The sequence below is a fragment of the Perca fluviatilis genome, chromosome 7 (assembly GCF_010015445.1).
Source record: "Perca fluviatilis chromosome 7, GENO_Pfluv_1.0, whole genome shotgun sequence".
Taxonomy (NCBI): domain Eukaryota; kingdom Metazoa; phylum Chordata; class Actinopteri; order Perciformes; family Percidae; genus Perca; species Perca fluviatilis.
In genome coordinates, this window is record NC_053118.1 from 18,812,651 (window position 1) to 18,826,821 (window position 14,171).

Genomic DNA, 14,171 nt, shown 5'->3' on the forward strand with positions numbered 1-14,171 from the left:
CATGTAGATAGTAATTTCCTATTCAATGTGCTGTAGTACACATGTTATTGTTTGATATTTGCTGACCTCTTTAGTTCCTGTAACTGCCATGAAGTCAGCAATATTACAACAGAGAACATGATGAGTCCATTAACTGACACTTTAATTTAGAGTATGCAACATAATCTGTTCCACCTCTGGCTTGAATAGTTGATAAAGAACCAAGAAGCTACTAGCATCTCAGAGGAATATAGTAAATATCAAATGTTAGTGGTATTTTTCAACTTGAACCCCATTTCCCCATGCATTTGTGTCTAAGTGACTATGTGAACAAAAATCTTTGAAATTGGTCCAGTGTTGAGAGAGAACATTGTACTGGACCACACTGCAAAACAGGAACACACTCTTTCTCTGAAATGACCTGTAATTGACCAGTGTCCTGTCACAGGCTAGATTGGCTAACGCCTGGAAACGGAGCCCAGAAGAGGTGCAGAAGCCTAGTTTTCTCTGACCACTTGAATTACAATATGCTGAAAGATTATGGAATTGTTGCCTAATAACACTAAAAATAAAGTGCCTACCCCAGCTTTAAGACGGACCTCTTTCAGTTAATTGTAGTTGCTGTGTCCTGAAAAGGTTTGTGTTGAAGAGAAAGAAGCAAATCTGAAAGCGTAAGAAACCACAATGGACTTTAATCAGTCTTGTTAATGATGAGGATGCACAAGTGTGTGTGTATTTGGAAAACTGAAGAGCCAGTTCATTTATTTAGACATCTTCACAGAATGTTTATGAATAAGAACACATCACACTCGAACACAAGAAAATGCAACAAACTTAAACATCCTTCAAAATATTTTTTTATGCAATGCATAGGACATATGGTCTATTTAAGGCTCAAGGTTGTGTTCATGCTTTCCTTGGAATCAGATTGTAGATGGCAGGTGTGTTCAAACATTGACTGCTAAGCTATTGCTCCTGGAGTCCATTCTGTGGTGGAGAGCTACAGTACAAGCCAGTTAGCGATCATACAGCTCCTTCATCTCCTTAAGGACCTTGATACTCTCGCTGTATCTTAACTGGTTCTTGTTAGAGCACTCCTTCCATCTGGAAAAAAAAGGACCATTATGGGTCAGCTCAACTCATTCAGGACTTTTAGAAGTTTCAGAGGTTTTAAATTGTACACGATAACCCGACATCCTAACGGAAACAATTCAACTACGTTGCATGTTGACCAAAATCACACAAGAACACACACGGGTGAAACCCTGACCTCGAGGTGGGTTGTCTACGGCAGTGTTTCTCAAACTTTTTTCAATATTGTACCCCCTTTGAATTGCTTTTTTAAGCCAAGTACCCCCTGACTAGGGCTGGGTACCGAACGTCGATACTTTTATGGTATCGAAAAAAATATTCCAATCCTATGAGTATCGAAAAATTCTTTATCTTTCGGTGCCAGATTTCGGTTCCAAAAGCGTCTTAGCGTGTAAGCGCAAGCTTATCTGTCCTCTCTGCATATTGACAAAGAGCGGAGCTCCGACCGACACACACACACATACGCACACGGAGAGGTGCGGACGGAGTAAACTGTCTGCAGTTTTGTTGAAGTCACAGAGAGTCACGGTTGGTTTCAAGTGTGGTTACAGTTTTTTAAAACTTAACGCAGACAGCGTTTGCTGTGATATATTAATGGCGAGCCGAAAGCGGTCGCGGTGCTGTTGACGTTCCACTTCCTCTTACAAGCAGCCACAACGGTGGTTTCTCTGCCCTGATGACTGACTGACAGGCTGAGCTTGCAAGGCAAGGCACTTTTATTAATGTTACTCTGAGTGAGCAGTTTTACCAGATTTTTTTTTAATTTTGATAACTGTTTTGATTCACAATTAAGGTGGAAATAAAAGCTTTGTGTTTAATGTATTTTTGTTGATGTTGAAATGGATTTTAAAACATATGGTATCGAAAAAAGTATCGTTAGGAATCAGTATCGAAACTGAGGTATCGAAATTGGCACCGGATCGAAAGATTCTGAACGATACCCAGCCCTACCCCTGACCAGCGCAAAACATTTTTGGTAGAAAAAAAAAAAAAAAAGTTTATATAAAGAGGTACAATACAGCGCCAGCAGTGATAGATTCACTAAAAACAACCTTTTTTTAAACAAAAAGATTTAAATGTTACATTTCAAATGTTAAGAATCCATCACTTAATTCATTATTATTTTAGGAATTATGCATGACATATTTTAAAATTAGCATTTTTGCAAAGAATTCACATACCCCCTGCAGTACTCCAAAGTACCCCCATTTGAGAAACACTGGTCTACAGTATACAACATCAATGAAAATGTGAATGATTATTTTCAATAAAAAGGACAAGTTGCTTGTCACAAAGAACATACTTTTGTCTTATCTTTTTCCAACGTTCCATGTGGTCACATATGAGAGAACCGGATACAGGAACTGAATCTGTTAACTGTGGAAAGACAAAATGTTCAGATTTAGTTAGTTACCTGTTTAACTAATTAATTTGACGTAATAATATATGTCTGCCATTCTCACGCATATATTTTACAGAACCTTGGTAACAGTGGGTTTTTCAGTCTGTGGGATCCTGAGATTGATGGGTTCACCAGAGGTGCTGATTGGACAGGAGGTTGGAGGAGGGAGTCTGTACACAATCTGACCTTTACCATTGATCATATCAGTAAGCTGGAAAAAGAAAGAGATTTGCAAAAAGAAAACATTTACACAATATTATTCCTGGCGTTACGATGCCCAAAGACTATGGCATAATGACATCTTTAAAGAAGTTAAGAAATTACTAATACTTTCTAGTAAGTCTGTAAGGACTTTTGTAAATACTTTGTTTAAAAGTAAATTTCATTAACAGTTCATTTTACTGTTTCAAAGGCAATTTTCTGCTCAATCACTGATCATACTAACGACACAGATTCAAAGTTTTAAGTTTGGGGTTTTACATGGTTAGTTATAGGGTTGTGCCGATGGACGATATCATCGTCCATCGTGATGGCTGGCTGACATCATGATGGAGCGCCACCATTGTGATGCCATGCCCCCCACCCTGTCAAACACGCTAATCCTAGTCGCGGGCGCTGGACGGAAAATTGACAAGTACTTCGGTCTTATACTAGCAAAGACACAAAGACAAGACATAGGGCTCCTTAAGTGGAAGCTACTTTTTCCACCTTTACGTGCAACCTATTTGTGAAAAAGACCATCGCTTTGAGCAGACTGGATTGGCTGTAGTGATACATTCTCTCTCTCTCTCCCTGTCAGTTGTAGCTCGTTCTACCTTCTAGTAACGTTGGACACAGCGGTCTCGAGTGAGAGAGAAAAAAGCATTAACGTGGAGCGCTATCACACTTTCCTTTCTCCCCTCATTGGACTAAGTTTGTCGACACTACTCTGTGCGTGCATCAATAAGTAAGTCTGAGGTCCTGTAGGTACGGGACAATGTTATGCAGGATTTATGAATGTACATTAGCAACAGTAGGCTAATTCACGAGGGTGCTATTTTATGTGTGAGCTAATATTGCGCATCTGTTCATGTGCGCTGCAAGAGTTATGTTTCGGTTTATTGAATGCGTTATTCAGTACAAACATAACCGAGAATGTAGTTTAAACTCAGTAATGATGGTATATTAGGTTATTACTGTCGCTCTGTTGAAGGCAAACGTCCCACTGTACTGTCGTTACGCAGATCACAGACATCTGATTGACTTTACTGCACCGTACTTAAGTGAAAGTAGGTGACGTTGTAAAACCTACCAGCAGGGCACCATTTACAGAGGGCATTTACATGTATGTCTAATCGTTTCTATGTTAACTGTTGGCCCATAGTAGTAGAAAAAAATATTTATGTAAAGGGATATGAGCTACCCCCCCAGCCCTGACGACGATATCATTGTCCATCACGATGTTTTACTGTAAACATCGTCAACTAGCAAGTTAGGGGACATCGCCCAACCCTAGTTAGTTAAAACACATAAAAAAAATGTGGGGATGGAAATTAGTTTGTTGCGCTCAAAACAAATTACAACTGAAATACTCAAAAGCAATTTCCCTCTCTTAAACAACAAACCTGTAGTTACAGAGTTATATGACTGCAACAAGCAGCTTTAAATTGCTGAGCCACAAGAGAGCATCCTAATACTGGTCAGACTGAGGGAGAGAGATGCTTCTGGCTTGTGAGAGCCCCATGTACAGTAAGTGTGCCATTATCCAGCAATGTTAGGCTTTTGTAGACACTGTGCTGCATTTTAAATACTTGCCAGTCAACTGTCCTGGGCTTTTAAACAACCAACCTGCTTGAATTGATGATGATTTAAGTGGTTCACTTTTTAGTGTTTGTTAGGTGTGATAATATCCATTTGTTTAAAGGTCCCATGACATGGTGCTCTTTGGATGCTTTTATATAGACCTTAGTGGTCCCCTAATACTGTATCTGAAGTCTCTTTACCGAAATTCAGCCTTGGTGCAGAATTACAGCCACTAGAGCCAGTCCCACAATGAGCTTCCCTCAGAACATGCCATTTCTGTGTCTGTAGATATTGAGGAGGAGAGAGGGGGGGCAAGGTGGAGGGTGGGGGTGTGGCCTTGACCAACCACCACTTTTCTCATTTGAAAGCCATGATGTCTCTCTCTCATGGGTGGGCCAAATTCTCTGGGCAGGCAAAGCAGAGAAAGGGGAGGTAACCTCGCTTGTTATGACCTCATAACAAGCAAGATTCCAGAACAGCTCATCTGAGCTTTCATTTTCTCAAAGGCAGAGCAGGACACCCAGGGCTCGGTTTACACCTATCGCCATTTCAAGCCAATTGGGGACCATAAGCAGGCTGGGGGAACTCATATTAATGTTAAAAAACCTCATAAAGTGAAATTTTCATGCCATGGGACCTTTAAAATAGACAATGTACAGCTGCTGTTTTGTAGGTTTTGAAATGTGTGTCAGCCTGTCGAAGGAGAATTTCTGTCACTGCTTTGGGACAATCAATCAATCTAGTTTGAGGGCCTTTTTTATATTTCAGCTTCCTAATTAGCAATATCCAAGTTTGACGCAATATTGTGATAATACTGCTCTCTGTAATATTTTTGGCCACAATATAAGCTTCCCTACTCTGTAAGGGAACACAACAAAAGCCACCATTCTAGTCTACAATTAATGAGTCTTTCACGGTTTTCAGTGAAGCGCAACTTTAAAATTATACTTGACTTTGTGGTGATGTTTACATGTTTGAATACAATTGAAGTTATCCAGCATAACCGTATAGCCTCACCTCTTCCTCCACTATACTGTGTGGGGGGCTTGGGGAAGCAGGCAGCACACGGACAGAAGGATTGTTTCTCATCCAGGAACGACAGATAGGATACAGTGGGGTGCTGGTGTTGAACTGAGCCAGATCCACACTGCGATCAAACAACTTAATAATGTAAGCATCTAACAAATGGAGAAAGACAGAAAATGGGAAGACAAAGAAAGAAAAGGTGAGAAATTGTACAATGAAGTAAAAAGGCAAAAGTGACCATACAGTAACTGAGGGACAAAAAGGACAAATACTACAATTTTATTTGTTGCAGAATTATTTTCTATATTTGCACTACGTTTACTTTGTTTGTGCTGATTGCTCTCTGGTATGCCCTCATCCATCTCTTTGCGCTTCTTCCGCCGGTGCTGTGGAAATCGAGCTGACAGCCTGGGAAATCAAAGCAAGGATAGGCACAGAGAAAACTTCATAAAAGTTACTGCTTTTACATCTATTATGGTGTGCTGTGCAGACATGCAACTTGTCAATGAGAAATTATAAAATCATTGACAGGGCAGGACCACAGTGAGATGTTTTTTTAGCCACAATTATAGACAACTGTATAAAAAAAAATAATAATAATAATAAAAAATAAAAGAATTATTAAATGACTTGCCTTTTTCCAGCAGACAATGGAGACAAATCCCTAGAAACAGCAAGTGAAACATTAAATCTAAAAGCAAGCCTTTACACTTTGTATTTAATGTTGAAATAATATAACAAATATTCACTAACTTCACAGCAGCAACTACTGTATATCATACATTCTACGAAATTGGCAAATACATTTTAAATCCAAATCCTTGATCCATACTTGTTTAAGGAGTCTGCTGATATTTTTCCAGAATCGCCCTCATTTTGCTCCCTGTTCAAAATACAAATATATTAGTCTGATTGGAAAGTAAGAACAATTGATTAGAGGAGTTTCAAATTTTAATATTATTAGTTCCACTGACCTTTCATTTTCACTCCTCTCTACCAGTCCCTTTAACACAGCATCCAATCTGCTCCGTGCACCAGCCCCCTCTAAATCTGCAGGAGTAATAATACAAGTTGTAAACAGAGGATGCAAGAATTAACGTTTAGCTAGCTACTGAAAACTCTCACACCAAAGAATTCATATTCAAAGCATACTTTATTCCTGGATTTGAGTAACGTTATTGACTAACGTTACCGAAATGCAATAGGCTAGCTTAGGTCAGGAGGACATTTACATAAAATTGCCTTTGGGGTGAAAATGTAGTAACGTTAACGATAACTGTTACTTACCTGGCCTTTCAGTCTTGATCTTGACGTGGTGCATTATCTCCACCTTTCTATAATGTATGTAACGTTAGCGTTAATTAATAAAAACGCCGACTTTTATAACCACTAAGTTAATCAATATCGTTGACCATGCAGTGTTTATAGGTTGATACCGACTTGTAACTTATGCTAACGTTACTTGACAATAGTAGCTAGCTAGCTAACTTAGCTAGGACGTTTGCTTGCTAACGTTAGCTGGCTGCGGTTAGGATAGAACCGTTTACAATCCGTTAACGTTAGCCACCTTCTGTGTTAGCAGTAACCATTGGATAACGCAAAAGCCAGTTTCTCAAGCCCAGCGATATCTACGTTTACCTATATTACGATTAGCTGACTAATGATTACCCCTAGCGGTTTCCATACATTTACAGGAAATAAACTGCAGATTGGGCGTTGTATTATTGTATCAGACCGTAGCGCTTACTAGCTCAAATTACCATTGCTAACTTAGCTTGTTTTTGATCAACGATCCTTTGCAGACTTTCCTCTTCCGCGCGCTGCCGGTTTCCTATTAACTGATTGGCGCTTGTGCTGCGAGGACATTCTACATGATTGGGTAAATTTGATGTCCATCATATTTAACTCGGTGCCTATTGGTTGTAAGTCTTGTAGTAAATAACGATCGGCATAAACAGTGGCGCTTTCTTCTGGTTTCATCGATAGTGTTACATTTGTGTGAAAGGGCTAAGTAATTATGTTTTCAGTTACAAAGTTGGACTCGTTGCATGACTAGATCTTTAAAGTGCCCGCAGTTGCATCTTAATTTGCTATTTAATGGACAATTTGTGTCGTACTGGCATTTGCCACCATGGTAACTTTCTTTTGTGGACATGCCAAGTCAACAAAGACGGCAGGCGGATGATGTGGCCTTTGTCTTTCTAAGTTAACTGTTATTTTACGGTAAGACCTAAGTAAGACATGCCGATCCAGCTATCATTTATTGTCAAAGAACTCCGTTGGGATCAGGTATAAATCAGAACCACACTGAAGCAACTTCTTCTGTGCATCCTCTTGTGTGCTATGAATCACTTGTGATATTCTAAAGCTGTAATGAAATCCAGGTAAGATCTAAAGATCACATTTTTTATAGTACCTTCAACAATAGTTAAAGTTGGTCATATCAGAAGTGTTTTCTTTTTTTCTTTTTTTTTTACAGTGGGCCTGTGTTTACAAGGAAGAATCCCTTTCAACCAGCATCCAGAGTGGGGAAGGCATACTACCACCCATCCCACAACCAGTCCCTGTCAAATAAAAAGAAAAAAACAGTATGTAAATGTTATCATACTGCAAGACATATTTGATTCTTATTGTACTTTCCTAAGTCATCGCAAATATTTCTGTCTCTTTGTTGTTCTTTTGCAGAATTTGAGTCCTGTACGCTCAAACCAGCGATCCAGTCCACAATTACACACTCGGAGCCCAGAGAGCCAACGGCTGGTTGAGCCACGTGGCCAATATTTTTCCGCCTCGGATGAACAACCTGTTTTTGCAGAGTCGTGGCCCTCCACTGAGTGTGGATCTTCTCCTGCCAGCAGTACAACTTCATCTGACATGGAGACACATAAACAGTCTGCAAGAGCAGGACAATCTACAGATACCTCAGAGCTAGGAGTTCAGCAGGACTCCGTAATGGCGAAGTATGTTTTTGTTTGTAGTTTCACGTCAACACCCTCGAACCCTCAAACGTAGTGGTGCCTATGCCCTAAGTTATCCTCTTAAACCGATCTGTAACTTTTTCTCGCAATGAAAAGCTGCAATATGTAAGGCGTGACTGACCGTGCTATTGTACCATTATTATTGGTCAGTGGTTCTTTTAAATAATAATTTGAATCACTACTTATAGCCAGCATTGGCCTTTGCTCTCCCAGGTACATAGATCGCTTTCGCCATGGTCGACCGCAGAGTCGAGAGGAGCGCCAGCAGATGCACTCAGCCATTGGCGAGAAGCAGCTACCTTTTTGGTGGATGTCACCCTCCTCTTCACCCCGCAGTTCAACACCAACTAAAACAACAGACAAAGGTACATTCTCGCTTACTGTTTTATGTAGGGGTTATTAACGGTCACCAGCTCCTAAATTGTAATGTGGAAAGCAACCTTGTTGGTCAAATCTTTCTGTGGAATCCCTTCCTCTGAACAGATGGACCTGCCATTTACAGTCCAGCCGGACACCGCCGACACGACGGGTCCCTTTACCCGTGCAGAGGATCGCTTAGTGTGAGTGTATTTACCTACAAATACAGATTAATTTCTTTTTAAAAAGTAAAAACAAACCACCAGATACTTTTCCATCTTGTTTTTTTTAATTCTTTGGGTATGCTGTTATAAGGGATTGTACCCTGTCTGCACCCTGCCCTTGTTTATGCCAGTTTGTCTGAATGCCCGGTGAGCAGTGCCTGCAGGAGAAACTCCTTATACAGACTAAGTGTGCATATAAATATTAGCATTTTAAGATCAGACCACATGTCCATTTGGAAACCTCTGTGTTTACTAAATATCTGGGAAGCCATCATTTATGCAGCCAAGTTTGATACATGTATGGCTTGTTCAGCCTGCTCATTTCAAATGTATCACCCTCACAAAATAACCTCCAGTATGTTTGTTAACAATATTAGGCCAGATAATGTGACTGATTTTAGATTTCTTTTTTTTTTCTTTCTTTTTTTTCACTCATATGGTGCATATTTAATCATCTAGTTATATTAATTTAGAAAATATTGTGTTCTTTTTAATGAAACCTCAAGAGCAAAACTGTGGCTTATTGAGTGTTCTGTCTGTTCTCCTTGTTTCTCAGATTTTGTCAGACACATATCGGGGTGAATTGGATGACACCGAGATCCTACACCTTCAAGAAAAGGCCAGCAGACTTCTGCTGAGAGGGTATGAAGACCAGCGAGTAACATTAATTCATACCTTGAATTGTAAATAACTTTTTGTCATTCTAACAGTGAATGTACTCTGAGTGATGGATCTATCCCTGTCAGCTCAGAGGGCCTGGAATGCTCCGAGTTCTCTTCTCCAATCAGTGTTGATGAGCCAGCACGAAGACCTGTGATTCCCAGTTTAATAAGATCTACTGGTGAGGCAAGAGTGTTGAGTAATATTCATTTCTGAGTTGGAATTTTGTCACTTTCTTTTGAATTTAAACTTGATCGATGCCATTCCTCCTTTTATATTATGCAACTTGTAGTAGATGATTCCTCTTTTTACATTCTTGTTTTTTTAAACTGAACTGCTGTGTCAGTGTTATTGTGCAATGTGTTTATTAACATTAACATTTCAGACCCAGTTCAAGCTGTGTCCTCCTGTGTCATTCCTTCACTGGTGCCTCCCACACGCCGGGAAGAGGACATCTTGTTCCAGTGGCGTTTAAGGAGAAAGATGGAGCAGGCCAGGGAGTGGCCCCACTCCCTGCAACAATCCAGTCGGCATGGTCCCACTTTTAGCTGGCAGGCCCCCATTTCAAGCCATCCTTCAGCCAGTGGACCGGCTTACAAGGTTGGAGTCAAAGTGTATGATGTGTTTATTTTACATGTTTTTTGTTCATTTATTGCAGATTTTCAGAATCCTTTTGATTTCCTCTTTCTTGTATCATCTATAGCAACATCAGAGTACACAACGTCCTGAATTCTCACACAAAGCTTCACATTCGCACATCACCGCTCCCCAGCCAGAGACCAAAGAAGACCCCGGACCATGTCCCCCAGTTTCAGGTCCACCTCCTGGCTCTTCAGTCTCTTATCCCCAGACTGTTGCCCATGTTCCTGCCCATATGCATTTACTCTGTGATGTCTTGCCCTGTCCCATCCAGTCGTCTCGTGCTAACACGCAACAAAACATTTCAGAAAGTGAAGATGAGTCTCCGACAAAAGTTGTCCGAAAAAAGACACAGAACTCGGTGAACATCTTCACGGATGAGATTATTTGTGAACTAATGCCATCCCCACCACCGGCTTCATCTGGAGCTATAGAAGGAGCGGGGCTTAGTCGCCACAAAAGATCTGAGAGGGAGAATGCTCTGACAAGAGAGTCAGAGAAGAATGCGAGGAAGACTGCTCCGTCCTTCAGAAAGCAGAAGAAATCAACACGGTAGTATTGAAACATGCACACATAAAAGAAATCAAGTCTGAATGCTTAAAGGTCCCATGACATGCTGCTCTTTGGATGCTTTTATATAGACCTTAGTGGTCCCCTAATACTGTATCTGAAGTCTCTTTCCCGAAATTCAGCCTTGGTGCAGAATTACAGCCACTAGAGCCAGTCCCACAATGAGCTTTCCTTAGTATGTGCCATTTCTGTGTCCGTAACTATTGAGGAGGAGCGAGGGGGGGGGGGGCAAGGTGGAGGGTGGGGTGTGGCCTTGACCAACTGCCACTTTGCTCGTTTGAAAGCCATAATAGGCTCGTTCGAGATGAGCCAGATCTGCTCAGAATCGATCACCGGCGGTCGGCGCCCAATGCATGCCGGTTAGATTTGTGTCCGACTTGATCCCGACTTGCTCTGACGTCATGCACACGTGGGCAACGATAATCTCATGAGACCAAGGCGGCCGCAGTTCTGAGACGCAGGTAGCGCAGTTGCATTTCACCGACTGCAAGAGCCAGGCGGACGCAGGTGGACCCAGGGCATGCTGGGAAACGCTGGCCTCTCAGCTGATCGAACAGCTGATTGGTTCAGAATCGACTCAACATGATGACGTTTTATATAAACTTTTTATTGATTTTGAATCGGAGGGATTATAACTGCGATTTGTCTGATTTAAAAGCTTATTCCTTACACAACACATGTAGTGAGGCTGATAGTGATGTTTAGAAGTCAGAGAGACTAAATCTGTTCAGATTACGGATCATCTACAGTCTGTTGTTAATTAAAATCAGCAACAGATCGCATGTGAGCATTTTGACAGCTACTCTGTCATAATAAAATCAACTGGAGACTGTGTAGGAGCTGATGGGTCTGATAACATTTTATTAAATCGGAATCGGACCCGAACGGACCACAGTGTTTGTGTCAGTTCCTGTTCAGCCTGAAGGCTGCTGGAGGCTGGAGTCAGCTGGAAAACTGTCCGACTTGAGAGCGGACTTTTGTCCCCGCCCCCCGTTGCTGCCGCCTGCTCTCGTCTACTTTACAGGCGAGGCGCAGTTCATCTCGAACGAGCCTATTGTCTCTCTCTTTCCTGGGTGGGCCAAATTCTCTGGGCGGGCAAAGCAGTGAAAGGGGAGGTAACCTTGCTCCTTATGACCTCATAAGGAGCAGATTCCAGATCGGCCCATCTGAGCTTTCATTTTCTCAAAGGCAGAGCAGGATACCCAGGGCTCGGTTTACACCTATCGCCATTTCTAGCCACTGGGGGACCATAGGCAGGCTGGGGGAACGCATATTAATGTTAAAAAACCTCATAAAGTGAAATTTTCATGCCATGGGACCTTTTAATAATAACCTTTTTAAATAATTTCCTTTTTATTTTTTTTGCAGATATACTGCAGATAGGGAACATGCTGATGGCCCTGGCTCTACAAACAGGAGTTCTTCACATCAAAGAGTTTCCGGTCATAAGGTCATGCCGTGGCCAGCGCAGCAGCAACAGGAGGGAAGCCAGGGGATTCCCAGTGAGAGCTGTACTGGCGATCATGTACCACCCCCTTCTCCAATCCACAGCGCCTTAGGACAGGTTCTCAAGTTATTCTTTTTTTTAATGCTCCCTGTGTAGTTTGATTAATACAAGGGCCTTATGAAGCCACGGAGGCTGTCTGCATATATTTTGTCTTAATGTTTTTCCTGCTGTCATAACTTGATAACTCACAGCAGTATGAAGAAGTGAAAGATGTCAGTGTGTTGCTGCTCAAAATACAGTAGAATTTATAAATCTTAGAGTTGTTATTCACGCTTGTTTACTAGAGCCCGACCGATAAAGGATTTTTAAGGCCGATATCGATACAAATATTTGGTGATTTAAAAATCTGATATACAAACTCAAGATATGACACTTAAGGGTTAAACACGAGTGTTGCCAACAGGGATGTTGTAGAGTGCCCTCTGGTGGACAAACTATGCAACACCAACACTCATAACATGGTTGAAGGGCGTCTGTTTTGATTTTATTTTTCAAATATTCATTTATCGGCCATTATAAATACCAATATAGGTTGGAAAATGCCTAATATCGGCCCGTCGATATATCGGTCGGGCTCTATTGTTTACACAAGGTGATTATCAAATCCAAGAAACTTGAGTTCTAAGGTGTCTTCAATAGACTGTGCGTGTGAGACATTGTCCTATTAAATGATTTAAGTTGTTAGAATGTCATGAAGAAATGGCACACATTCTTTAAATATACTCCATTTACTACAGATATTGACTGGTGCAGCCATCACTCTGCACACCTTGTATTGTTTAGATGTCCTACATCATCACTTGGTGATGTCATGGTAATCAGAAGCTGCATTAACCAGTAGGGTTTTCTCATTGGGCCTTGACAGGTAGTTTCAGAGGTATTGTTTCCCACGGTGGATTCATCTCCAGCACAAAGGAACCCTGACTCGTCGGCTTCTCCTACTTGCACTTCCTCTGCACCTCCACGTTCCTCAGTTCCGCCATGCAATGCACAGAACTCAATGGAGGTCATTTCACAGCTGCTGCAAGAAGCTGAAGGTGAGCTTATGTCACCAAAGAGCCCCAACCTTTAGCCTGTAATTAATCGTGGAGAATATATTCTGACCTATGCTTAGTTTGCATTCCCAACATGCCACAAGCCTTAAGGTCAAATCCTCAAGAACTTTCTCTTTTTTTTTTTTTTTTTTGTGCTCTAACATTTGTGATCAATTTTAAATTTCGCTGTAGTCATAATTTCATACTGTCTTTCGGGGGTTTAAATAACAAAACAATAACTTCTAGCGTTGGTCCTCCTGATTATATTCCATTATGAACCCTCTTCAACAGTACTGTTTTGTCCTTTTTTCAGATTCAGATGAAAAAGAGTTTGAAGATGACCCTTTATTACAAGTCCTTCGCAAGCAGAGAAGATGGGTAAAGGAGCAGATCAGGTAAAATAATAACCTATAATTGAAATTGCTCAGCTAGCCAAATTGATTGTCATCATTTATGTAAAATGATTTTGTTCGTAGAAGGCCATTCATCTTAAATCATAAGAATTGTAGCTGATAGAATCCTCTAAACATAGCACTCGGAATTCCAGAAAACTAATCTTCTGTATTTTTCCTTTTAGTGAAGTGGACTCTGTGTTACAGAGCAACAAGTTACTTGAACGTTGACAAGAGGCACTTGATGTAGTCACTTTTTATTTTATAAAGAAATAAAATGATTTTGTTTTTATTTTTGAAGAAATATTGCCACATTAAAAAGTTTGGAGATATGTTTGTGTGCATCATTAATCACAATTACAATAAAGTGCATTTTACAAAAGTTGCACAAACAAAAACAGCAATTTGAGCTTTCAAATGCAGAATATTTACAAAGACTGGTTCCTTGAAACATCATGTAAGATTGATGAGTAATCGCAGAGCAGTATATACAAACCTCAGAGAGCAGGGAATATTAGAACAGTGCCAG

At 40.8% G+C, this 14,171-nt stretch overlaps 2 protein-coding genes across 4 annotated transcripts; one reads left to right on the forward strand and one right to left on the reverse strand.

Moving 5' to 3' along the window:
- Positions 1–651: 651 nt before the first annotated feature.
- lin37 (lin-37 DREAM MuvB core complex component) lies at positions 652–7,142 on the reverse strand. 2 transcript variants are annotated; one of them, XM_039806702.1, is made up of 10 exons: positions 7,042–7,142; positions 6,569–6,615; positions 6,256–6,331; positions 6,114–6,164; positions 5,916–5,945; positions 5,604–5,689; positions 5,273–5,433; positions 2,553–2,684; positions 2,375–2,448; positions 652–1,083 (listed from the first exon to the last, which is right to left on the reverse strand). In XM_039806702.1, exons 2-10 carry the CDS (start codon positions 6,600–6,602, stop codon positions 996–998), a joined length of 732 nt encoding a protein of 243 aa, XP_039662636.1. In that variant the 5' UTR covers positions 6,603–6,615; positions 7,042–7,142; the 3' UTR covers positions 652–995. The 2 variants fall into 2 exon arrangements, with proteins under 2 accessions (XP_039662636.1, XP_039662637.1); XM_039806703.1 differs by lacking the exons at positions 6,256–6,331; positions 6,569–6,615; positions 7,042–7,142 and having other exon boundaries at positions 6,086–6,136.
- proser3 (proline and serine rich 3) lies at positions 6,551–13,974 on the forward strand. Of its 2 annotated transcripts, none has more exons than XM_039805436.1 (13): positions 6,551–7,665; positions 7,761–7,869; positions 7,967–8,241; positions 8,473–8,624; positions 8,743–8,819; positions 9,397–9,482; positions 9,551–9,681; positions 9,886–10,100; positions 10,204–10,691; positions 12,078–12,273; positions 13,082–13,253; positions 13,564–13,645; positions 13,828–13,974. In XM_039805436.1, the coding sequence occupies exons 1-13, from the start codon at positions 7,655–7,657 to the stop codon at positions 13,871–13,873; spliced, it is 2,040 nt and encodes a 679-aa protein (XP_039661370.1). In that variant the 5' UTR covers positions 6,551–7,654; the 3' UTR covers positions 13,874–13,974. The 2 variants fall into 2 exon arrangements, with proteins under 2 accessions (XP_039661370.1, XP_039661371.1); XM_039805437.1 differs by having other exon boundaries at positions 9,587–9,681.
- The last annotated feature ends 197 nt before the right edge of the window (positions 13,975–14,171 follow it).

Coding starts and splice junctions, on each gene's coding strand:
- lin37 (XM_039806702.1), bottom strand. CDS start 6,602: ATGCACCACGTCAAGATCAAGACTGAAAGGCCAG. Junction 6,165..6,255: donor GAGAGGAGTGAAAATGAAAG/GTCAGTGGAACT, acceptor TATTTTGAACAG/GGAGCAAAATGAGGGCGATT. Junction 2,685..5,272: donor ACAGTATAGTGGAGGAAGAG/GTGAGGCTATAC, acceptor TTCTTTTTCCAG/CTTACTGATATGATCAATGG.
- proser3 (XM_039805436.1), top strand. Junction 10,101..10,203: donor CCAGTGGACCGGCTTACAAG/GTTGGAGTCAAA, acceptor TATCATCTATAG/CAACATCAGAGTACACAACG. Junction 13,254..13,563: donor GCTGCTGCAAGAAGCTGAAG/GTGAGCTTATGT, acceptor TCCTTTTTTCAG/ATTCAGATGAAAAAGAGTTT.